General features: G+C 43.3%; 1 protein-coding gene across 3 annotated transcripts in view; it reads left to right on the forward strand.

The window, feature by feature from the left end:
* The window catches only part of lmo1.S (LIM domain only 1 S homeolog), a 41700-nt gene extending 15762 nt beyond the window's left edge, over positions 1-25938 (forward strand). Inside the window, exons 1-4 of one of the 3 annotated variants that reach the window (XM_041591451.1) lie at positions 11395-11425; positions 21328-21541; positions 24730-24855; positions 25467-25937. In XM_041591451.1, coding sequence (XP_041447385.1) covers positions 11410-11425; positions 21328-21541; positions 24730-24855; positions 25467-25572 — 462 coding nt within the window. In that variant the 5' untranslated portion in view covers positions 11395-11409 and the 3' untranslated portion in view covers positions 25573-25937. 3 annotated transcript variants of the gene reach the window in all.
* The last annotated feature ends 346 nt before the right edge of the window (positions 25939-26284 follow it).

Genomic DNA, 26284 nt, shown 5'->3' on the forward strand with positions numbered 1-26284 from the left:
CCAAGCAGTAAGAATGCAGGTTGCGGATTGCAGGTTGCGGGTACGCGTCGGGTACGGGTTCCAAAAAATGGACCCACGCAGGACTCTAGTTCAGGTGCTAAAAAGCCAAACTGGAGAGCTGCTGAACAAAAAGCGAAATCCTTTGAAATTGACTCAGAATCACTGTCTACTGTCATACTTAATCAGCAGTAATTTAAAGGTGCATTATCCTTTTAAGATGCTCCTATCTAATATATACAACATGTCTTTATAACTGAGGTCTTTATTCCCTTTATCAATTTAGTTGCCTTTCTCTGTAGTTTGGGTACCTACTGTGTGCCTATAAGGGTACAACTAGAAGTGCAAAGTGCAAAACCGGGGCACAATATACATTGCAGCCGCAGATTATTTATATACAACGCCAGATTATTTGGGGTGCTCAGACTCAAAATGATCTCTGTGGCTGATTCTTTAGGCACCCTGTGCATATTGATACTGTTGCTGTAGGTCCCATGGGATTAACACAGACTTGCAGATGGTGATACCTGCAGGTTCCTCCTTGCTAAATAGGTGCGATTTGGAACAGGAGGCAGAGCAAATGTACTGGTGCCAGATGCAACTAAGTACAAAGTACCATCTTAAAGGGGAACATTCCAAACCACTTCCCAATATCCATTAATTCTCACTGGGTTTATAGTTATGCGCCATTGCTATTGTCTCTCACTGTCTGTCCCTTTCTTCTTTCTGCACTGCTGGTTCTGACTCATGAAACCATGTAACACAAGAACCAGATTAACAGGCCTGCTTCTGCTACAGGTGAAATAACCTTTATAAAGAGATTACTATGAGCAACATCTTTCTATCCCCCTTTGATGTTTTGCCTATGGATTAGTAGAGTAAATAGGGCCCCTCTGTACCCCGAGTGCGTCACGCTGTGAGATTATAGTAAGAACATTTCCGAGGCGCCCGGGCAGCGCCAGCAATGGGTTTAACACAAGTCACGCAAAATGTGCTTAACCTCTCACAATAAAACCCAATTTACTCCCATTCAAACACAAAGAGGAAGTTGGCTTTTTTTCGCATTGTCTGAAATCCCATTTTTTATGATGATTATTTACTCACATTGTTTGAGCAGGGGCGGGGGGGAAATTTGTACATTGGCGGGACGAGTGATTTAGAAGCAATATTTCAGATAAATATGCGGCGGCGATCTATTGAGCGGCGTAATAAAACCCGGGCTGCAGGCTGTGATTTTATTCTCAAATAATCAGAATTGCTTTCTTCTTTTTGCTGCCGTTGCCATGGTAATTCAGCGGCGGAGCTGTGTTCTATTGATTTAGAAAGTGGACAGTAATATTTCTTTTGTGTTATTCTTTAAGTCAAGGTGAATTTCTAATTTCCACTTTTAGATTACTTTCAGAATTTCCCAAATCCTTCCCTGTGTTTTTGTGCTCCCCCCCCTTTCTCTGAGTATTATTCTAAATGAAACTCGCAGGTCTCCGATATTGAAATGACATCTTTGTCTGCGTGTCTCACGGCTGCGGAGAATGTTTAGTCTGCGGGAATAGCGAGCGTGGTGGCAGGTAATTTAATGGAGAGTAACGGTGAGCATTTTAATTTGGGTTTTATACGCCCCATGGAGTTTGGAGGCCCAAAGACTCATGGTCTAACTGAATGAATGAAGGCAAAACCCATCACCATATAAGCTTCTTGGAACAAACCCCTCTGACTTACCCATTATTCTCCTGCTATGTATCACATGGTATAGCTGAATCAGTGAAGGCAACATGTGCACAAGTACCTGAAAACCTAGACCTGAATAAATTGTGATAGAGGCCCAGAATGTGGGTGCAGGCAGTAGGTAGGGTGGTAGTGTGAGCAGGAGGGAGGCTGTGGGTGCAGGCAGTAGCTAGGGTGCTAGTGGGTGCAGACAATAGCTAGGGTGCTAGTGTGAGCAGGAGGGAGGGTGCAGGCAATAGCTAGTTGTGAGCAGGAGTTAGGGTGCGGGTGCTGGCAGTAGGTAGGGTGCTAGTGCAAGCAGGAGGGAGGGTGTGGGTGCAGGTATTAGGTAGGGTGCTGTTGCAGGCAGTAGGTAGGGTGCTAGTGCAAGCAGGAGGGAGGGTGTAGGCATTAGGTAGGGTGCTCTGCAAGCAGTAGGTAGGGTGCTAGTGTGAGCAGGAGCGAGGAAGTGGGTGCAGGCAGTAGCTAAGGTGCTAGTATGTGCAGGAGGGAGGGTGTGAGTGCAGGTAGTAGCTATGGTGCTACTGTGAAGGGGTGATGGTGTGGGTGCAGGCAGTAGGCAGGGTGCTAGTTAAAACAGGAGGGAAGTTGTGGGTGCTGGCAGTTGGTAGGGTGTTCGTTTGACCAGGAGGGAAGGTGTGGGTGCTGGCAGTAGGTAGAGAGCTAGTTTGAGCAGGAGGGAGGGTGTGGGTGCAGGTATTAGGTAGGTTGCTGGTGCAGGCAGTAGGTAGGGTGCTAGTGCAAGCAGGAGGGAGCGTGTAGGCATTAGGTAGGGTGCTGTGCAAGCAGTAGGTAGGGTGCTAGTGTGTGCAGGAGGGAGGATGTGGGTGCAGGCAGAAGCTTAGGTGCTAGAATGAGCAGGAGGGAAGGTATGAGTGCAGGCAGTAGCTAGGGTGATGGTGTGGGTGCAGGCAGGGTGCTAGTTAAAACAGGAGGGAAGTTGTGGGTGCTGGCAGTAGGTAGGGTGTTTGTTTGAGCAGGAGGGAAGGTGTGGGTGCTGGCAGTAGGTAGGGAGCTAGTTTGAGCAAGAGGGAGGGTGTGGGTGCTGGCAGTAGGTAGGGAGCTAGTTTGTGCCAGAGGGAGGGTGTGGGTGCAGTAAGTAGCTGGGTCCCTAGGCCCCTATTTTCTGTGTAGAGTTCGGAGTTGACCTCAGGTACCAAATAGCAAAAACTAATTTGTTCCCATTCTTTTTTTAGACCCTCAATCCACTGCTGCAGAGGAAGCAGGAGGAAGGTTGTGTGGGTCCTTACTAGGATACCCCCCATGCAGTTTAGGGGTTTACTATAGCCTAGTTACAGTCCCGTCAGTGTTATCAATATACGTGTCCCTATGGCGGCAGCAGAAGTGGTTAGACACTAAAGAAAAAGTTTTCTCCACTTTCTTTGAGACCCTCGGCCCCCTCTCAGGTATTTACTGTGAAATCCTGTGATGGGCTCTGGGGGTCTGTCTGTCCCCACCACCCCTGCTGTGCCAGTGCCATTTTATTAGTGGATACAATGTAACATGGGGGAAGAAAAAGGAGATTGTTACAATGTAACATTGAGCAGCCGGGGGCCAATCTCCCTGCACCTCAATCACAGCCCCTTTACTGTCCATTACTGGAATTCTAAAGAGCCGTCCTGAATGGGCTCCAGTTACCAGGGCTTTTATGTAAAGGGGCACCAGCTGCAGGCGGAATAGAAATTACTGTGTTAAAGCAGTATTCCCCTCCTGCTCCCCCCGACTCCCACCCACTAACATTCCATTTACAGATGGAATAAGGGTGCCCAACAGGGCTGATACTGTACAGGCGCTACTGTATATTCCATATCCTCTGTAATTAACCCAAACTTGAATCAAATCTGAACTTAATCAACATGGCAATAATGTGCAAAAGATATTTGCATTTTTAGACTGCTATTACCAGGCTCAACTGAGATTCAGCATCCTAAGGGTTAACTGAATGTAGGAAGTGTATAGACAGTTTGGGGTCACTGACCGTGAGAGAGAGAGCTGTATGGCATTAGCAGTATAGAAATTCAAATATCTCAGAAACCACTAAAAATAGAAATGTAACTGTTATTATTAATTTTTGGGGGTTTACGTCCCCTTTAAAGGAGTACATCACTGTCCTTGAAGGGAACTGGAGATATGAAAAATTGCAAAAACCAGAGGGTGTTTTTTCTTCAGCTGCTGTATAACTACAACTCCCACCACCACCCCCCACAACCCAGAGAGAGGGTGATGTAGGCAAGTCTTGGGTAGGAAATGGGTTATATCATACCCCAATCACAGAAGCTCATCCCTAATATAAAGTGCCCCCCTTGTATTCTGTATCTCCCCAAATATACAGGATCAGAGACTAAAGCACCGGACAGGGGCCCGTCAGCATGTAAAGCCTCCATGGGGCCCGTGCAAGGCAATTTATTGTCCCAAGTTGCCAATGATCCGCAGCTTCTGCAGGGATTTGATAATTGGACGTTGGAATAGTCATTCCTGGCCTCGTCGCAGAGATGATTTTAAACTAGTGTGGTGTTGGAGGGTCTGGTTAAAGCCCCCCGGCGAGTGCGATTAGTGGGGCTAGAGGGCGTCCTGAGGAAGATTTCTGACTGGTTACTGGAGAATGAGGTTAGGGCTGAGATAAACCCCATTCGATACCAGCGGTATTGATTGGGATCCTTAAACAAAATAATGCCCTAAGTGGCGGCAGCAAGAAGCCAACTCAGTGTCATTCAGGCTGAAGTGAAGGGGAAAATGTATTACACAGCCTGTATATTATGTGTGATCCCATAATGTGCTGTATCCGTGGGCATATGACAATATTATCCCTGCACTACAGATATCAGCGACTGCTGAATTGTATGTATTAAATCTCCCTCCCACCTTATATTCATGGAATCATCTGTCTTCAGCCGAAAAATGGTTATTTTACTTATTTATTTTCCCGTTAGACATTGCATCAGGGTATAGGGCATGAGAGCTGCCATGTAGCCCCGCATTAGACCATAGAAATTGATAAAATAGAAGAAAATTATGTAACAGAGCTAAGCTCTTCAATGTCCACATAATCCAGCTGAAAATGGCAAAATTTACCTTTATTTTGGAATTTTATGGACTTTATTTTTGGATTTTAATTCGGGTGTATTGGCCATCCGGGGAGAGGAGCCACTTAACCAATGGCAGTCAGACACCATTATTAGGGATATTGTTGTGTTGTGACACAATTCCTATTTCTACAGAATCTTAGAACATAATGTCAGATTCCTGATAGTCTGAGCAGCAGCTCCATATATATACATATATACATACAGTGGTGTGAAAAACTATTTGCCCCCTTCCTGATTTCTTATTCTTTTGCATGTTTGTCACACTTAAATGTTTCTGATCATCAAACACATTTAACTATTAGTCAAAGATAACACAAGTAAACACAAAATGCAGTTTTTAAATGAGGGTTTTTATTATTTAGGGAGAAAAGAAATCCAAACCTGTGTGAAAAAGTAATTGCCCCCTGAACCTAATAACTGGTTGGGCCACCCTTAGCAGCAATAACTGTAATCAAGCGTTTGCGATAACTTGCAACGAGTCTTTTACAGCGCTCTGGAGGAATTTTGGCCCACTCATCTTTGCAGAATTGTTGTAATTCAGCTTTATTTGAGGGTTTTCTAGCATGAACCGCCTTTTTAAGGTCATGCCACAACATCTCAATAGGATTCAGGTCAGGACTTTGACTAGGCCACTCCAAAGTCTTCATTTTGTTTTTCTTCAGCCATTCAGAGGTGGATTTGCTGGTGTGTTTTGGGTCATTGTCCTGCTGCAGCACCCAAGATCGCTTCAGCTTGAGTTGACGAACAGATGGCCGGACATTCTCCTTCAGGATTTTTTGGTAGACAGTAGAATTCATGGTTCCATCTATCACAGCAAGTCTTCCAGGTCCTGAAGCAGCAAAACAACCCCAGACCATCACACTACCACCACCATATTTTACTGTTGGTATGATGTTCTTTTTCTGAAATGCTGTGTTACTTTTACACCAGATGTAACGGGACGCGCACCCTCCAAAAAGTTCAACTTTTGTCTCGTCGGTCCACAAGGTATTTTCCCAAAAGTCTTGACAATCATTGAGATGTTTTTTTAGCAAAATTGAGACGAGCCTTAATGTTCTTTTTGCTTAAAAGTGGTTTGCGCCTTGGAAATCTGCCATGCAGGCCGTTTTTGCCCAGTCTCTTTCTTATGGTGGAGTCGTGAACACTGACCTTAATTGAGGCAAGTGAGGCCTGCAGTTCTTTAGATGTTGTCCTGGGGTCTTTTGTGGCCTCTCGGATGAGTTGTCTCTGCGCTCTTGGGGTAATTTTGGTCGGCCGGCCACTCCTGGGAAGGTTCACCACTGTTCCATGTTTTTGCCATTTGTGGATAATGGCTCTCACTGTGGTTCGCTTGAGTCCCAAAGCTTTAGAAATGGCTTTATAACCTTTGAAATTGAACTCAGGTGTAATAAAACCACAGTTAAGTTATTTTAACAAGGGGGGCAATCACTTTTTCACACAGGCCCATGTAGATTTGGAGGTTTTTTTCTCCCTTAATAACGTAAACCTTCATTTAAAAACTGCATTTTGTGTTCAATTAAGTTATCTTTGACTAATAGTTAACGGTTTTTGATGAGCAGAAACATTAAGTGTGACAAAAATGCAAAAGAATAAGAAATCAGGAAGGGGGCAAATAGTTTTTCACACCACTGGTATAGAGAGAGAGAGAGAATATATAGGCATACGGAGAGAGAGGGCTGTAGGGGGCAAGGATCTTCAGACCACCTTGCTGTAAGACTAGGGGGTCTTATGGGTCCCAGCATAGGTCATTGGGGTGATGTGTTGCCCTTAGGATCCCCCCCTTAACTTGTAACTATCTTGAACTTTTTGCCATCTGTTTCTACCTTGCCCTACTGACTTCATCTTGCCCTACTTTCTCCATCTTGCCTTACTGACTTCATCTTGCTCTACTGTTTCCAACTTGCTTTGCTGTGTCCAACATCTCCTACTGTCCCAATTTCTCCTACTGTCACCATCTTATCCTCCTGTCTCCATACTGTCTCCACGTTGTCCTACTGCCTTCACCTTGTCCTACTGCCTCCACCATGCCCTACTGACTTCATCTTGTTCTACTGTCTCCATCTTGTCCTACTGTCTCCATCTTGCCCTACTGTCTCCATCTTGCCCTACTGTCTCCATCTTGCCCTACTGTCTCCATCATGTCCTACTGTGTCCATCTTGTCCTACTGTGTCCATCTTGCAATACTGTCTCCTTATTGTCCTACTGTCTCCATCTTGTCCTACTGTGTCCATCTTGTCCTACTGTGTCCATCTTGTCCTACTGTGTCCATCTTGTCCTACTGTCCCCATCTTGTCCTACTGTCTGCATCTTGTACTACTGTCTCCATATAATCTACTTTCTCCATTGCGCCCTCTAGTTTCAGTATTGTTCTAGTCACCATCAAGTCCCATGATTCCTTTTCTAACCACCTTGAGCTGCTGCTTTGTGGAACAACTCCATCCAATTCCTTTTCCCCCTTTCCCTTCGGTTGCAGAATCCAGACATCAGCTCTTAAGAGCTCAGTAAGTCAGAGAGGCAATAAAACACTTTATTTATTATGACATTCAGATTTAATTAAAAAGTGCACAGTGAGAGAAGTAAAGAGCAGAATGGGAACACGTGTCTCCCCCTTTTTCCTCCAAAAAAACTAATTAGAGTTGTATTTTAAATTGTTTATGAGTCGTTAATCACAGCCATAAATCACAGACGGCCAAACAGACATTCTCTATTAAGGCTCCGGGTAGAAGTGTTTATGTCCCGCGTTCCAATCACGGACAAATTGATCCAGAGGTAAATTTATTAAACGCAAAGGAAGAAATCATTAGTGGTTTCTGTAAATATTCCCAAGGTGCATTTATTCTGATGGCTCCGAGCTTTAACTGGAATGAAAATCACCCACCGACTGTAATTATTATATAATTCCTGGTACCTTGCTGGCCAGGAGAGATATGGGATAAGGGGGAAAGTTTTAAGGAGAATTTAAGCAGCTGAGATTCTAACTATCTGTATAACAGAGCATTCTGTCCCAGTGGCTGCACAGATCCTATCTGATCCCCATTGGAAGCAGCAGCCCTGTCCTGCTTTATGGTTGACATTCTAGCTATCTGTATAACAGACCATTCTGTCCCAGTAACTGCACAGATTCTATCTGATCCCCCTTAGAAGCAGCAGTCCTGCCCTGCTTTATGGCTGGGGCACAAGTGGATACCCATAAAGTTGAGGGCACTGCCAGACCCTCTAATTTGCTGAAATCAGAACTTTGCACAGAAATACCCCACAATGGGTTAAACAGCACAAGACCCCCAATTTGTCTGTATGAAAATACCAATAAAATCTGGTGGTGGGGGTTAAAGCTCCAGGTTATTGTGTGCTGGCCCATTGCACTCCAATTGCTTTGCTGTACTCAGTGAGTGGAAAGAGATCATTAGATTCCTCAGCAGGAACTGCAATGTTTTTTTTTTTTCTTATTGGTGTTCGGCCGTTTCTGTTATGGCAGTGTTTAAATATATATATTTGTGTTTGTTGGACTCTCTGCCAAGCAGCGTCATGTGAATACCTCCTGCCTCAAAGAATGTTCCCAACATAAGAATAATCCCCCACTTGAAACATATTAACCACAAAATAACTGTATTTCCCCAAGGCTTTCGGCTCCAGCGCATGTGAGCGCATTATACCGTTAAAATGGGAAGTTCATTTCCATGGCAACATTGGAATCGAATTAAATATATTTTTGGACTCATTACAATATTGTGTAAAAAAGAAAACAAATGTTTGATGCTCATGCAGAATTGTCCAACCCATGTCCCTGTTTCATCTGCAAAGGATTGTGGGAGTTGCAGTTTCAGAACAGTTGAGAGGTTGCAAATTGGATGTTTTCTACTATACATTGAAATGAAAATGGTATCAGTTATACCCTTATACTATACTGTCTAAGGGAATCAATATGGCACCTCCCTCCTCCCATGTGTATAAATACAAATATACAGAGAAGGAATGTTCTGGGCACACAATAAGCTATACCCTCATACTGTACTGTCTAAGGGAATCAGTATGTCACCTCCTACCCATATGTATAAATACAAATATACAGAGAAGGAATGTTCTGGGCAGACAATGTTATACCTTTATACTGTACTATCTAATGCAGAGCTATTTTTCCCTATTTCTCATTTGATAACAAGCACTAAAGAAAAATAATGGTGAATTTCATCTAATTCCCCAAGCCCGTGGCCTACTTTAAATAATAAGCCCTGTGATTGCTGGTTTTAGGCATCTTTCATAATAATTAAACTGAGGCAGCTGCTGAAAAAAAGACCTAAGGACAAATATTCCAATAAATAAAACCTGAAGTTTATAGGAACAATAGCAAAACTCTGCCGAGTAATAAAAAAAAAAAAAAAGAAATAAAGGACAAATGTCACATGATCTGCTAGGCCCAGACACCAATGCGGGGAGATTTTTGTTGACTTCAAAAATCTCAGATAAAATCTTTAAAAATTATTCTGACCCAAATGGGGTTTGCTCCCCACCCCATGCTGTTAAAAATCCCATGGCAACCAGTACATAGTGCTCAGCGCCTGCCCAAACTGCTGCAGCCTTATGCAGGTCAGGGTTTATCTATCAGCCGGGTACAAAGACATATTGCCTTTTATTAGTACAAATTGGATTTCGCTATTCTCTTTCCTTGGGAAATCAGAAAAACCTCACGCTGGTGGCTCAGAGCGTGTTGAAAACCGGTGATTTGGAATTATTTCCCCTCTTATAATGAGTGCGGCCACATCTCTCCAAAGCTGAGGAGCCAAAGTCGCATTGTTTCTTTATTGTTCATTAGTTTAACATCCTCATCTCCAGCTGCTGGGGTTTATCTTCCCCTTTATTTGGAGTATATTAGAGTTTAAGCCAAACTTACGAGTCCCCTTTGAACTTTGCAGATCAATCGGATTCACTTCTCTCCCATTATTCCTGGGGGTCCCCAGAGCAGGACCGAAGGGGAGTCATTGTGAGCAGAGTCTCGACGTGAAAAGAACTTTACGCTCAGTAACCCACTTCATCCCTGTATTTTATTCTTGGATACATTGATTCCTAGTCTGAATTCTTGAAACATTTTAGCTACCGTTTAATAGAAGGGCCCAATGAATAGGGTTTGTCCCTTGCTCTGAATTTTGTCTATTAATGATTCTTAAAGAAACACTAACAGCAAAAAAAATTAAAGTAATGTAATATAGCCATTCAAAGCTAAAAAAGCAGAAAAGGCACAGGATACACTGCAGATAACATATAATCCATGTACTACAATGGGATTCTTCAGAATTTATCTGTTATCTACTGTGTATCCTGTGCTTGAATTCTTGCTTGAACTCCTTTGCCTTTTGCAGATGATTTTTCACAGTTTTGCTTAATGTGAGATTTCTGTCAATACTTTCAGTTGGAATAGTAATGGCCAAGGTGTATTGTTCCTTTTTAGGGCTTGTGTTGTCTGCGTAACTTTCCAACCAAGATGCAGCCTTGCTTCATAAACAGAGGTTAGTTACACCCTTTTATATAAACGCTGCCAAGATGATCAGGGCACAGGCAGAAAATAATCTCAGTAGTTGCTGGGATTTGTAGTTCACCAACAGATCTTTCACATGGAGCCACTAACACATCCCCAGCCCCCTGTCTTCCCCGTCCCCTTCTTTACTTATACAATAATAGAATCTTTTCTTTTCTCCCCTTCTGTCCTTCCCTTTTTCACTTCCCTTTTATTCTCTTCTGCATTTTTTCATTCTCCTATTTTCTGTTCTCCCCCAAATGTTTGGCCTTATTCTCCCCAATCCTCCCACTTCTCTCCCCTTCTATATTTCTCAACTCCATTCATCTCCCTACTCCCTAACCCTCTTTCCCTTCTCTCCATCTGTCTCTCATACCCTCTACTTTCATTTTCTATTCTCCCCCAACTGGACCCTCCTTCTTCTCTCTTCTCCTTTCTCTCATTTCTTCTCAATTCTAAAATTCCTGAAACTATTTGGCCTCTTTTTTGTTATTTCCTCCCCCCATTCCCTCTTTTCTGAATACCATTTGTTCAGAATACTATTGTAGGAATAATATTAAATGTTTTCAATGTTTTTAAGTTCCCCTTTAAGTGTGTCTTTGTAACATGGTTGCGGGTAACAGGTGCTACAGCTGAACTTATTTCAGAGCCATTGCCAGGTTGATAGAATCAGTGACCAAGTAACCAGACAATTAAATTACTATTTTTGAGACTGCAGAAATACAGCCCAATAGGGGTTGACAGAACACCGGGTTATTTGGGTCGTTGGGGTGACCCTGCCTGCAGATTAGTATTAGCCTATCAGTGGCTTTATTTATTTGTCAATCATTTCATGGCCAAGTCATGTAACTGCAGATGAAAGGGAAGGGAATTTGTGCACATGAAAGTGATACTGACACTAAAAAATAATTCTTCAAAATATTAATGTACATTAAAAGTTATCTACACGTCATGTTGATAGTTTTTTATTGATATCTCTGTTTTTGTAGTTAATTGTTACTTAAAGTTCCTAAACCTGACTGTTTTGCAAACCTGACTGTCCCTTCTCAACAGACTACTGATGCTCAAACATGGCAGCCTCCTCGTAGAGGAACATGGGGGATCAGATGGGTAATGTAAAATCATCTTCAAATACTTTTATGGCAAAATTTGAGATAGCATTTTAACACAATGCTATGATAGATGTAAAAAAAGTTTAATTTCTGGTGTCAGTATCTCTTTAAGGTTTGAGGACATGAACTGCCCTTATGTGATTGTGGCCCTCATCCCAAGGGACCGAAGCAGTTGAAACCTCAGTAATGAGAGGATTTAGCTGCACATGGGCCACAAATATGGTAAAGGGGCACTTTACCTTTCTTTCTTAACAGTACATCAAAAATAATGACTTTTGCCAGTTATTCTCTAGGTACTTTTGCTGCCCTAGTTGAGGTGGTACAGCCCACAGCCCACAGCCCAAACGCCTCAACCCCCAACGTGATCCTTTCAACTCGGGGATTGAGTTTTCATTGAATTCCTTATTCAGTTGCCTGGTAATCTTTCCTTCAAGGAGAGCCGACTGTTTATTATTTTGCTCCGTCTGAGTAATTTCAGATAATTGCGTTCTCGTTACACTATGAGCCGGCGCAGCCCGTGGATTAGATAAAATGTACTTAACGATGCTAAATTCTTTATTAGATTCTGCCATAGTCCATTTGAGTGTTTAACTGCACACATGAATTACTGGCTCGGCTAATGCTGCTTTTCAATTATTATTTTGCTTTCCCTTTTTTTTCTACTTCTTATTTTGGAAGGAAGACAAGCAAAATAAAACAAGGCTTTGGTGGCCTTTCTATAAGGACAATATATGGACCTGTGTGTCCAGGGTCAGACTGGGGTTCTAGGACCCAACAACGAACCTGATATCTTGTAATACTGACATAGAAATAGTCTTAAATTATATATAGAAATAGGCCTGATGGGAAATTGCGGGTGGGTATAGAAGCCCAGTCGGGTCAATTACAATTAAGGGGTTGGGTGTAAAGTATAAAACATGGGAGAACTTCTGCCAAGGGTCTTAGCAAAAGAGCCCTAAGGTGGGGGGCCTTGAGTACAAGGTTACAAGGGGTACTGCTGTCAAGGGCCCAAAAAGGGGTGAAGTTGCAAGAAGTGCAAGGGGGTTGTGGTGTGGGTGGAGTTTAAGCATAAATGGGGAGTGGCCAGGGCAGATCAGGGGAATGCCCATGCATGCAAGGGACTTTTACCAGGCCCCATTTTACTTGTTTTTCCAGGGCCCCCTATGGGGAGGGGCTCCCTACTAGCTTAGTGATTAGTCAGTAGATTCATTGATGACTGCTATGATATAAATGTTTAGGCTATTTCTCCTTTAAATGCTTCCCACAAGCTGGACAGCCTGTGCTTATTGAATAAAGTTTATAATCTGCCCAGCGAACCCCCACCAACAAATGTGGCCAATACCTCCAGCCTATTGTAGACAGATGTAAGTGAGCCTGAGTAGCTTGATAGATAGAGTTCACAGCTCTCGTATAAGGGCAGCTGAACCCCTAAAATAGTTTAGCATGACGGTCACATTTTGTAATGTACATTGGACGCCTGTATTGGCTGCAGCAATAGCTTTAATACACCTGGGGCTGATCCATTTGTGCACCTGCAACTATTCCAGACATTGAACAAAGTCTCCTGGAACCCATAGTGATACATTTAGTGGTTAAAGTGCAATAGGAAGTCATTAAGGGAGGCTCCTGAGCATGTAGAGTGGTGCGTTCAGGCCCATTACGGGCTGCTGCAAGACAGGGGCCCATCAATCTATTAGAGCCTGCTGATACATTTTGCATGTTGGAGCTGAATGTTCCTCATTTACCACCCCCCCCTTTATTCCCCCAGATACTCTGAGCTTAAGACAGCGAGCTGATTATATATGATACTGACTCACGTTGTGTTTTCATGGGTGAAATAGTAATTACTGGTTAATGGTTAAAACATTTCCTGGAGGGATAGAGAGCGAGAGTACATTAAAAGGATTATCATGTCGATTTGATTCTTAGATAATGGTAAAATGCATCCCAAATGGATTTATTAAAAAAAAAGGGGACGCTGTCTCTTTAATGGGAGCATGTGACCTGCCAGTGAGCAGCCTGTCCTCTAAAAGCTTTGTACATATACACACAGCGCCAGATGCGACTTCGACTTCCTTTAGGGTAAAGTCATGGGAATCAGGGAGGGTATTATGGAGGGAGTGGCAGACCAGGGGGGGGGGAGGTACTGCACTGTGATGTGTTTTTGAATGTATTAACATGAATTTTTGCTGTGAATAAAATGCAAAAATAAATGTTTTAAGTTAAAAGCTGTGCATGTTTCTAATTCATATAGGGTATTATGGGTGCATGTTAGTCCTGGGCCCCTCCCCCAAACTGAGCAGGGTCCCCTGGGGGGCATATAGATGTACAAAATACCCATAGAATATTAATTAATACATTTTAAACTTAAAACGTTTGCTTTTTTTCTCTAGCAGCTCTACAGTTTGGAATGTCACATCCAATTCCAATAGGAATTAGCAAGGGGACTGAATAGAAAGATAAGTAATACATAGCAGCCATAAATAAAACTGTAGTCTCACATAGTTATAGCTTTTTGGCTACTGAGACCCCCCCCCCATAAAGCGGCTGAAAAGGAGAAGAAAGGGAAAACAATTCAGAAAGTGTAATAAAGACCAATTGAAAGGTTGTTAAGCATAGGCCATTCTATAACATATTAAAAGTTTACTTACAGTTAAACTATCCCTTTAAATTCCTAAAATAAGACAAGGCCGGAGCTTGGTCCATAATTAGATTCTGCGCACGTCTTTTAGGATTCGCGCGAAAGCCCCTCTGACAGGAGCCGGGAGGGAAACGTGTCTAATCAGGAGGCAACAGTTTGTCTTTTTCCCTCCTGGAAGTTGGAGGCCGCTTTCTTTATATGGAGAACTGGAGAGAAACCCCCGTCTGGGTCCATGTTGCCTACATGACAGGAAATAATGAAATTTATAGATATGCGGCGAGTTTTCCCAGAAGTGCCGTTTTTAATGAGCCATCTAATGCTCCCTCCTTTTGCACCCAGCACCCGGTGTCAGTGAGATTTTAATTAACCCCCCCCCCCCTTGTGTTTGTCTTGTAAAACTAATTTGGATTTTAAATATTCGGCGCTTATCCGACACTCCCTAATTGAGCTCTCTTCATATTCCAAGTTCAACACGAGAATTCCCTACAGAAACGTCAGCCCACGCGCAAATCTGGGACTTGGATGGTGGGGCCCAATAAGGAATTAGACACAGGGGCCCCCTAACCCCTCTACTCCCTCCTCTGATTCTCTATCTTTACTCAGACTGAAGGCCAGTTAGGGGGAGATTTGGGGTGAGCACTTATTTGTGCCCTGGGTACCCCTGGAAATATAGCAGGGTGACTGTTACCCCAATGTTTCTATATATCTGGAACATTGTTATGAGTTAAGGGGGCCCAGTGTGAAGGCCACTTAGGGGGAGATTTGGGGTGAGTGCTTATTTGTGCCCTGGGTACCCCTGGAACTATAGCAGGGTGACTGTTACCCCAATGTTTCTGTATAATCTGTAACCTTGTTATGAGCTAAGGGGGCCCAGCCTGAAGGCCAGTTAGAGTGGGGGTGCAGTGTGTTTATCTGGCAGGGATGGGTAGGGCTGATATGCTCAGGGCCAGTAGATGTTTATTTGGGTTCTGAAGGCTGCTATGGGTTGTTCCCCTCCCTTTGTGTTTATCAGAGGAGCAGGTTGAGTGGATGGACATCCTTCCAAGCGGTGCATTAGTGACCTCTCTGCTCAGTGTTTAACTTCTGCTCTATAACAGGGCCATTATGTACCCTTGTTTCCTCTCTTTCTTCCAAAAAGCACATTACGGAGGTGCTACGGACAAACAGGGTTTGTGTTTCCAGTTAGTTTGCTTCCATTATAACAGGTGCAGAAACTGATACTGGAAACAAACATGGCAAATAATTTAACCTTTAGTTCCAGGAGTAAATAAAACAACAACCTGGCTTTCGGCTGTTGCAGAACCTCCTTTTTATTGACTTGTATAGAACACTTATTATGCAGCACAGCTTCCTTGTCTCTCCCATTCTCTTAGCTAACTCACAGGCATCTCCAGTCAGCAGTAAGTATCAATGGGACTTTCAGATCTTTTAGGGGGGCTCAGGGATGGAGAAGAGGGCTTAGTAAGGATTGCGCCCAATGGCTGTTGGACCAGTGAGTCCTACGGATAATAAATACACCCCTATGTTTGAGATCTCTAAGGGTCATGTGTTGCTGCGAAGCTGTGGCATCATAGTTGGGAGCCAGGAGCAGCTTATGTATATTCAATAGACAACGAAAGACAAGGTTTGCTTCCCCTTTAAGGCCAGACGCAGTAGGGCAGCTCCAGTTAAGGCACATATTGCATTGGTGGGGGAATAGGCCAATTATGGGCACTTGGCTGGAGGCGGGACCGACCCTTGTACATAATAAGCTCTTTTATTTAAAGCAAAGATTCCCAGCAAAGCAACCAATTAGATGCCCTAAAGGGGAAGTAGAAGAGGTTTTGGAGCAGATCCCTCGGGGAATGTAAAACAGTCACATTAATGCCTCTCACTTTGTTCTACCGTGGACGTTTCCCTCATTAGAGCTTGTTTGTAGCTCAGCCCCAGTAATGAAGAGCGCGGCGGCCACACTTATCCGCTCACAGACGCCTAACAAGGTACAAAATTCAGGTGCAACTGATTTGCCTTCAGCCGCAGAGTCAACTTTAATAAATAGCTTTATGTGCCGGGCACAAGAGTGTGTAAACTACGGCAACATGCCTTGCGGCACCGACTCATCATAAACCAACAGCCGCCCCAGTAATTCCTAAGCCAATTAATTCCTCTCACCTTCCAGTTAAACGGTTGTGGCGCCAGCGGAGTGTGATTACTGCACCCTGGGCCCTTTATTTCCTTACAGAAATAGGGATTGGTAGCACTAGATAGGTATCTAATATATAGGGACAGAGACAAGAGGAAAGTGTTGGAAGGGTTACTGCCTGCTCTGCTCTCATTTCCCTACAGAAATAGGGATTGGTAGCACTAGATAGGTACCTAATATATAGGGACAGGACAAGAGAAAGTGTTGGAAGGGTTACTGCCTGCTCTGCTCTCATTTCCCTACAGAAATAGGGATTGGTAGCACTAGATCGGTACCTAATATATAGGCCCAGCTTCTTCTAACATGTATCAGTTCTGTTATCTCTGTTTCTCAACCCAAATATCGCCGGAGCAGTACAACACTCTGGAGCATGTGGAACTAGGGGTAATGTGACTACAAGAGACTTCACTTCTTAATTCAGAGAGTCGTAATGAGAGTTCTGGCTGTGACAGTCAGTTTCTCAGCCACCATTTATTCCGATAACGTCCCTCCTTGAAACCAATTGAGGAGATTGTGTTTCTGATTCTCATTGGAGTTGGCATGATACGCACACATAAGGAACCTCTATATACAGTAATACACTAATCTGAAAAGATTTAAAGGGTATGTAAAGTCAGAAAGAATATGCTATTGTAAGCAACTTCACAAAATTCATCCATTTCTCATTGACACTGGGTTTATAGTATTAGCAGATACCATAAAACTATGGCAGCATGGGTATACTGGGTATATCTGTACTAAGCACAATTCAGCAGGAACACCCCCCTAATTTTGCTCATAGACTGTACAGAGAGATCCCATAAAACTACGACAGCATAGGTATTTCCCTGTACTAAGCACAATTCAGCAGGAATAGCCCCTACATTTCCATTTCAACATGAGTAAATGATAGAGTAGCCCTTTAAATCTGGATTATTGTTGTGACACTTACAGTAGGTGCCTGTGAGTCTGTAATGTCAGTGTTGGTTCCTGGGGAAAGACATTTATTTGCTGAGATATTGGGCCTGGATCATCCTCTCTGGTGTTGGTACAAGACTGACAAAGAATCCATATTTATAGAGGTTATTGAAGGGGAACCCACATGTTTGGCATCTGTTCAAGCATAAAAGTACTCAAGAGATGTTAAAATAGCAAGTAAAGCAGATCTGCCAATCTGCAATGAGCACCCTTGCTGTACTTAATAGACCAAGTGTAGAATTGCAAGTCATAGCTTATGTGTGCAGTATATAAAGTGTTTTGGACTGAGATTTTAAATAGGTCCTGGCATTTCAAGTACACAAGGGGGTAGATTCACTAACGGGCGAATTTTCGCCAGCATCAGCTTTGCACAGCTTGCACCAGTTCGCCAGGCACAAATGCGCTACTACTACACCAGTTCACTAGTATGCAGAGTCCTGGGTGCCGAACGATGGCGACTTTTCACTAGCGTTACTTCGGCAGTGTGAGCATTTCTTAGCAAAGAAAAAAGTGTTTGTTTGTGCCTAGCAAAAATTCATTAGTAAACTCGCGCATAGGTCAGTTTGCATAGAGCAGATAATTTAAAGTTGTAAGGACGTCTTTATTATAAATGTTGGTGCAAATGCTTGAAGTTGCCACTTTTTATTACAAATGTCCAGGGAACCTTAATAAACACAAGAGAGTTAATATAATGCCCTACACATGAGCCCACTGTAAAATGAATGTTCCATATGTTATGAAAATGTCTGGAGAAAACCGGTTACCCAAAAAAAGTTTGTTAGGACTTTGTTAGGCAATCCCGCTTCAAAAAAAGGAACTTTAATGCATTTTCGGCACACAAGTGACAGTGGATTGAGGAGGATTTGGCTTCTTTTTAGCACTTCACCTGGTCTGAGGTGGCATCTCTGGCAAAAGAGGTAACGTTCTGTAAAATCTGCACTTTACTAAATTTGCAGAGTAACGACCTTTCGCCAGAATGAAAAGAGTGTGAACGAAGAGTGTGAACGAACAATAGTGACGGTCTCTTTCACTAGCGAATTGCGATGTCCCTGCGGGTGGCAACACTGGCGAACTGTCCCAAGCATTACCCACTTTGTCCGTTAATGAATCTGCCCCAAGGACCCAAACTGAACCCACCTTATAAATAGTGACTGTCTGGGGCATCTTTAGGCACATTACATAATCTTAAAGTCATGGCAGAACATCTTGGGAGCTGTCAATCATCTTTTTGGCAGACATGTGTGGGAGGGGTCAAACAGGAATGCTTATTTCCCTGCCATGGGTTTTATTACTGGAATAAAAATACAAAATGTAACAGAAAGAAAATGTAGGAAAATGTAACTTTTCCCTCCAGGGCAAAGATAAAGCACAGAGGGTAGAATGGTCGGTAGGGCTGTAATAGGCACAACTGCCACAGTTGCCGGCCCAGGGGCCTCCGCGGATGTTAATTAGCAGCCCTGGGTTTTTCGTTTTATTAAGCGCAGCATTAAGGTAAGGAAAGGGCTGTTTAACAGACCCTGTAAAAGCCTTGTGCCCTCTCCCAGCGCTCCCTCTCCAGCAGTGACCTTTCACTAGCAATCTAATTTTATTCCTGACGTTCAAATGGCTTTTAGTCAGACGCTATGGCCGTCGCATCGCCGCTACCAATGCAAGGTTTTATTATGGGAAAGATTAGGTCCCGGCGCTCGGCCGTTCCATTCACCTACTAATAGATTAAAGGGGGAATTTAAATGATACAGTGTAGGTGGGTCATAGAGAAGGAATTTACTAGTTTTCAACTCTCCCAAAAATTTTCAGGGGTGTCTCCCGGTTTTCTTGTCCGCACTCCTGGTGCCTAGAGGCTTATGAATGTTCACTGCACATGTTCAATGGGCATTCAGTGACATCAACACGCATGCACTGTGATGTCATGGAGGGCAGAAATACAATCCCTTTGCCTGGCCAGAGTCAAAAGTTGACAGCTCTGTGGTGTAACTATAGAGGGGGAGACCCTGCGGCTGCAGATAGGGCAGGACAAAGGGGGACTTTTCAAGAGGTGCAAATAATTATGTGTGGCTGGTGGGGGGGGATTTAAAGGAGTGAGTCACCTTTAAGTTAACCTTTAGTATGTTATAGAAAGGCTAAATCTAAGCAACTTTTCAGCTGGTATTTTTTTTATATAGTTTTTAAATCATTTACCTTCTTCTGAATCTTTCCAGCTTTCAATTGGGGGTCACTGACCCCATCTAAAAAAAAAAGGCTCCACATTTATTGGTATTGCTACTTTGTATTCCCCATCTTTGTATTCCCCATCTTTATTGCTACTTTGTATTCCCCATCTTTCTATTCAGGCCTCTCCTATTCATATTCCAGTCTCTTATTCAAATCAATGCCTGTTTACTAGGGGAATTTTAAGCCTAGCAACAGGTGGCTTAAACTGGAGAGCTGCTGAACAAAAATCTAAATAACTTGAAAATCCCAAATAAGACAAAAATGAAAACCAATTGGAAATTGTCTCAGAATATCCTTCTACTGCATCATACTAACAGTTAATCTAAGGGAGAACAAACCCTTTAATGCAGCAAAAGGGGCTGGGGATGTCAAACTATACAGCAGACCCCACATCAGTCTGTACGCTAGTAACGCCACTTGTGTTTATGATACAATTATTTTTTTCATTGGGGCCCCATTCTGTTTGGTTGCCAGGGCGCCTATGTCACTGATGGACTGGGGGTGCCCTGCTAACCCATAACATCCCCTGGGGGCAAAGTAGGTTTCCCACCTGGCCTGTGTTTTACCGGCCTGGTCGGTAAAAATGATGCTTGATGCTAATGTTATTAATAGGAAAAAACGGCAAGAATATAGGAAAGCCGATTTTTTTTTCCAGAAAAGGTGGCAACCCTAGGGTCAAGGAAAGACAAAAACCCCTACTCCCTGCCTATTATCTTTGGTCGTTACCCAGGAGGCACTTTCAAGAGCGCTCCCAGAGGATCATGGGAAAAGGAAACAGGTCAAAGCAATCGCTCGTTAATGCTCCATAAGTGGGTCTGTGAATAAATTGTGCCGTTTCAATAATTACGCGGAATGGCAGCCAAGACTCGCAGCCACTATGGCATCATTAGTTGCGTTGCCACCGCCGTTTGCAACTTTTTTAGCTTTAAGTGTTTTTATTCTCTTTTGTTATATTTGATTCGTCTGGGCCTCTGAGCTGGCGGCTTTTGTTATGAAGCAGGTCGATACTGCGCCGCTTGTACAAAATCGTCTTAAGTGCAGTTGTCGTCTGCCCCCCTCCCTTGCTTGTTGTCGGGTCACCTGATATTATTGGAAGGGGTCACGCCACTGCTGGAGAAGCGCTGCCTGAGCTCGGGCGGCATTTAGTGCATCTGCCAAATGTCAAGTGTGGAGCGACGATTAGCGCTTAGTACTCTTATTCACTGCACTTTACTTGTCCTTTAGCAGCTGAAAGGCACTTACTCAGAGCACTGGGGGAGTCACTTGTCAGGGGGGTTGTTAATATATATATATTTATATATAACATATATATATTTGTTCATTTGCCTCTTTCTCTTTAAAAGACTGAGCATTAGAAAATGTAGAATAATTGTTTTCTCCAGTATATAAAAATCAGTAAATCTTTCTCCAATTTCAGCCAATAGGAATAGATATGGGACCTGTTATCCAGAATACTTGGGGCCTGGGGCTTTCTAGGTAACAGATCTTTCTGTAATTTGGATCCTCATACCTTAAGTCTACTAGAAAATCATGTAAACATTGGAAAAAAAACCCCAATAGTCTGGTTTTGCTTCCAATAAGGATTAATTATATCTTATTTGGGATCAAGTACAAGCTACTGTTTTATTATTACACAGAAAATGGAAATCATTTTTAAAAATTTAGATATTCGGATAACATGGAGACGAGAGACAGACTTTCCATAATTTGGAGCTTTCTGGAACACAGGGTTCTGTATACAGGATTCCATACCTGTAACATACAGTTTGTAAATGAGAAAATGTGATTTTTTTTTATTCAAATATTCAATTTCAGATTAAAAACAATTTTCCTGTTGGCACATGTTACACAATATTGGAAATATACAGTATATTGACTTTTCAGGGACTTGTTTGTTCTTTCCCCCAAGGTGTCCCGATGCTCTCAGTGCAGCCCAAAGGCAAACAGAAAGGCTGTGCCGGGTGCAACCGGAAGATTAAGGACCGGTACCTGCTCAAGGCTCTGGATAAATATTGGCACGAGGACTGTCTTAAGTGCGCCTGCTGCGACTGTCGCCTTGGGGAGGTCGGATCAACTCTCTATACAAAAGCAAATCTTATCCTGTGCCGCAGAGATTACCTGAGGTAAGGGTCCCATTATGAGTCTGCAAGGGCCACAGGTCAAACAGCATAGCAATCTGAATTGTGTCCTCTTTGCTCAGCAGTCCAGCCCTGCTTTATGGAAACTGAGATTCTAGCTATCTGTAAAATAGAGCATTCTGTCCCAGTGGCTGCACAAATCCTATCTGATCCCCAGTGGAAGCAGCAGTCCTGTTCTGCTTTATGGCAGAGAGATTCTAGCTATCTTTAATATTTGAGTCCCATCCCTTTAAAGTTATTGTTCAGTATAAAAATAAAAACTGTGTAAATAGATAGAACACAGCAGGTCAGTCTTACTTAATGGCAGGGAATCTAGAGCAATAGTCTTAAGGTGGCCATACACGGAGAGATCTGTTCGTTTGGCGATATCGCCAAACGAGCAGATCTCTCTCCGATATGCCCACCTTAAGGTGGGCAATATCGGGCTGATCCGATCATGGGCCCTAGGGCCCAACGATCGGATCCTAACGCATGGGAAACGGGGGTCGGATCGCGGGACCGCATCAATGAACAGATACGGCCGCGATCCAACGGGATTTTTTGTCCCATCCGATCGAGATCTGGCCGACTTTCGGCCAGATCTCGATCGGGGAAGCCCGTCGGGGGACCCCATACACGGGCCAATAAGCTGCCGACTTGGTCTGTCAGCAGCTTTTATCGGCCCATTTATGGCCACCTTTACATGACTCATAATAGGATCAATCAACATATATATTAGTATATAGGGTTTGGCCACAATGCCCTGAAAATCTCTTTGAACCAATAGCAGCATACAAGGGGGCCATACTATGGAGGCCCAAAGAAAGGTGGGGGTCAGTCAGATGTTGGCTTGAAACCAGTCAGGACTAAAAACCCTCTACTGTATATGAACAACTCATTTGTTTTACAGCACTGCTGGCTGGATGTGCCGCACACTGATTTAAGTAGGTGTTAAAAGAGAAGGCTAAACTATACAAAACCAACACTGAGCTTTTAAAGTTCATACAACTAAACAAAAAAGCTGAATCTCTAATGAAACAACAGGTGTGTTTAAAAATGTAATGAAATCCTTAAACTTGCACAGGGTGCCCTGTTGTAGTAGGTGCCAGATCACTGTATTTATTCTAAGGGTTCAGACACAGGGAATTCAGTAATGGAAATCCTGTTATCAGAGTCCTCAATCCCAACAGCGGGATGATACCGTATGATAAATTACCCACCCATGGACCTTCACAGCAGGCACACCTTTGGGATTCGAAGAAATGAGGGTTCCATTATGAAACAGTGTTTTTTCTAGCAGTGAGAGCAGATACATTAGATTGTTTCAAGAAAGGGTCAGATGCCTATGTAGCACTGTGTTATTACTGCTCATGGCCCTATGGTGACAGTATCACATTCATTTATTTATTTGCCATCCTCTAAATAAAGGGTCAATAACACCAAAAATTACAGTTGTTTCCTAATAGCATCAGTGGAAGTTGATCACCTTGCAGGGGTAATTCGGTCCTGTGAGGGGGAGGGGGTTGGAATGAACAAATTTGTGTCAATCTGGCAGCTACACGGGGACGCAGAAATAGCATTGTGTGCCAGGGGGACAAGGAAGGGGCCATTCTAATAATCTGATATTATTGACCTTGTTGCAGTTTGGTTACGTCAGGGGGGAACCACAAACTGAGAGATGTGATTGGGCAGAGGGGGAATGAGGTGCCTCTGAGACTGAAGAGCTTGTTTTAGTTGTGTTTACCATATTGATTAACTGTATTTAAAGGGAGAGGTTCCTGTTCTGGGAAAACAATTCAGCTCCAGAGTCAATGGAGGTTTTTATTTGTGGTTGGAATAATTTGCTCATTTTCTCTTCTCCTGGGAGACAGTCTGTATATTGTGTTGTGGGGGGGGGGAGAATGAGTGATAAAGTTTAGGCCTCTCAGCTTCCCTAGGGTTGGGTTATAGTGGGGGCTTCCGCACACTGGCCTCTTCCTAGTAAACTACACTCCTCCCTCCCTGCACATGTGGGGGGGCAGATATGAAGGATAATTTTAAAATTCTTTTCACCATCTACTTTTGCGCATCAACCATAACAGCATCCCTAATTTACTGCTTTGTCTGATACACTAAGGGTGCTTTGTCCTGGCCCCAATAAGGTGTGGTGGTTCCCTGAGTCAATCCCTGGTAATAATACATCCATAGGGCCCAGCCAAATAAGTGTGAACCCTCCAAATTGCAACCTGGAATTCATGGGGAGAAAAAAAAGGGAGGATGGGGGACAATAAGGCCAAACAGTTGGGGGAGAAAAGGAAAGGAGAGGGGATGAGAGACAGAAGGAGAGAAGGAAAATGGGGGTTAGGGAGCAGGGCCGGATTTACATAGTGGGCACCCCTAGGCCCGCTTTCATTCGTCGCCCTCATTCCATCCTTTTTATTCTCTCAAGTTTTCATCATCGGGACTGGAGCAATGGGGATTAGCACACAGGAAATTTAAAAAACGATTGTATCTCCTGCGCTTCCCCGGTATTTGTGAACCAATGTTGGGCAGCATGCCGCCCCCTTAAAGCTTGCTGCCCTAGGCCCGGGCCTCTCCACAAATTCGGGCCTGATAGGAAATAGAGAGGCAAATGGGGGAGAAGAGAAATATAGAAGGGGAGAGAAGAGGGGGGATGGGGGAGAGTAAGGCCAAACAGTTGGGGGAGAAAAGGAAAGGAGAGGGATGAGAGACAGAAGGAGAGAAGGGAAAGGGGGTTAGGGAGTAGAGAGACAAATGGAGAGGAGAGATATAGAAGGGGAGAGAAGTGGGAGGATGGGGGAGAGTAATACAGAAATATAGAAGGGGAGAGAAGGGGGTGGATGGGGGGAAGTAAGGCCAAACAGTTAGGAGGAGAAAAGAAAAGGAGAGTGGAAGAGAGACTGAAGGAGAGAGGGGAAAGGGGGTTAGGGAGTAGAGAGACAAATGGAGAAGAGAAATATAAAAGGGGGAGAAGGGAGAACTTGTTTTGAGAAATGTAATCAAACAGGGTATGTGGGTGCAGGTCACATTCCTGATTCAGCAGAAAAAGAAAAAATAGTTTATAGTGACAGTTTCCCTTTAATTCAGCCTCAAATGTTTGCAGATAGTGCAATATTTGATCTAGCTAATTACATGTAATTAGTCCATGCTCTATTTAATTACAATTCCTCACCCATATGTCTCTCTCTCTATAGGCTGTTTGGCACCACAGGAAATTGTGCCGCTTGCAGTAAACTGATCCCTGCATTTGAGATGGTGATGAGAGCGAGAGATAATGTTTATCACCTGGACTGTTTCGCCTGCCAACTTTGTAACCAGAGGTAAAAGAGTTGAAGGCCATGTGTTTGCCTAATTAATTATACCATGTGACATGTACAGAGAGCAGCAGTCCTGCCCTGCTTTATGGCAGCTGATATTCTAGCTATCTGTATAACAGAGCATTCTGCACAGATCCTATCTGATCCCCATTGGAAGCAGCAGTCCTGCCCCACTTTATGGCTGAATTATTGTGCCCAAATGGTGTCAAATCAGTGGAGTATATGAGACATGTTTTAGACTTATGGATCATTGGATGTCAGACGATTAAGAATTTCAGGAACATGAGTACCAAGACCCAAACACACCGACTATTCAATCAACATTAAGAAATACAAATCAATTTCTTTTTTACTGTTGTTTTGCTGCACTTTAGAGTTACAGTGACACCTAGTGGCAGCACATTGAATGATAAAGCTAATTTAGAGGGGTGTCTAGCAACTCCCCAATATCCATTAATTCCTCATTCTCATGGGTTTATAGTGATGTGTAGCTAACATTGTGTCTGTCTGTCCCTTTCTGCTCCCTGCACTGCTGGTTCCTCCCCCCAGGAGCAAAAGTGCTCTAGAATGATAATGCACCTCCCTGTGGTTTAACACTGGATTTCTCCTTTCAGATTTTGTGTAGGGGACAAGTTTTTCCTGAAGAACAACATGATCCTGTGCCAGATGGACTACGAGGAGGGCCAGCTGAATGGAAGCTTTGACTCGCAAGTCCAATAGCCCAGGAGGTTGGAGCTGGTGGAAGCCCAAAGGAGTGGATTTTCTGCCGCAAAGAGCGTCTGTCGGCTTGGCCTGCAATATTTTTTAACTTCTCGTCCCCCCTCCCCAAAAAGACTGTGTACAATGTAGTACCCCCCTCCCCATACAACACAAAGCAGTTGCTTTCGATGATGTACAGTTGTGAGCGCTTAGCTGAGCACTGCAGTTGCCTGTATGTCTGTGAGGGTCCACAGGGGTGGACTTCGGAAAGGTTCTGTACAGTCTGTTTTATGTATATATGTTTTATGTATATATACCGGAACATTTATTTTATGAAAATGTAATGCAATTTTATTACTGGTGTGAAATTAAAGATTATGAATGTTTTCTGCTTGTTTTCTTGAGTGTCAGTGACATGTGGTGTCTTTATGATGTCTAGTGAGCTCACAATTATATATTGTAATACACGAGTTCCCTGTATAACTTAGCCTGCAGCCTTGTGCCTTTATATGGTCACAGAACTCCTCAGTGACTTCTAATATCCTTATCATTTACAGTAGGGGGTATATTATCCCTTATAATAGATAAGTGATACCCCAAGTTCCCTGTATAACTCAGCCTGAAGCCTTGTGCCTTTATATGGTCACAGAACAACCCCTCAGTGACTTCTAATATCCTTATCATTTACAGTAGGGAGAGTATTATTCATTACAATACATGAGTATTTTTATTT

The sequence above is a fragment of the Xenopus laevis genome, chromosome 4S (assembly GCF_017654675.1).
Source record: "Xenopus laevis strain J_2021 chromosome 4S, Xenopus_laevis_v10.1, whole genome shotgun sequence".
Taxonomy (NCBI): domain Eukaryota; kingdom Metazoa; phylum Chordata; class Amphibia; order Anura; family Pipidae; genus Xenopus; species Xenopus laevis.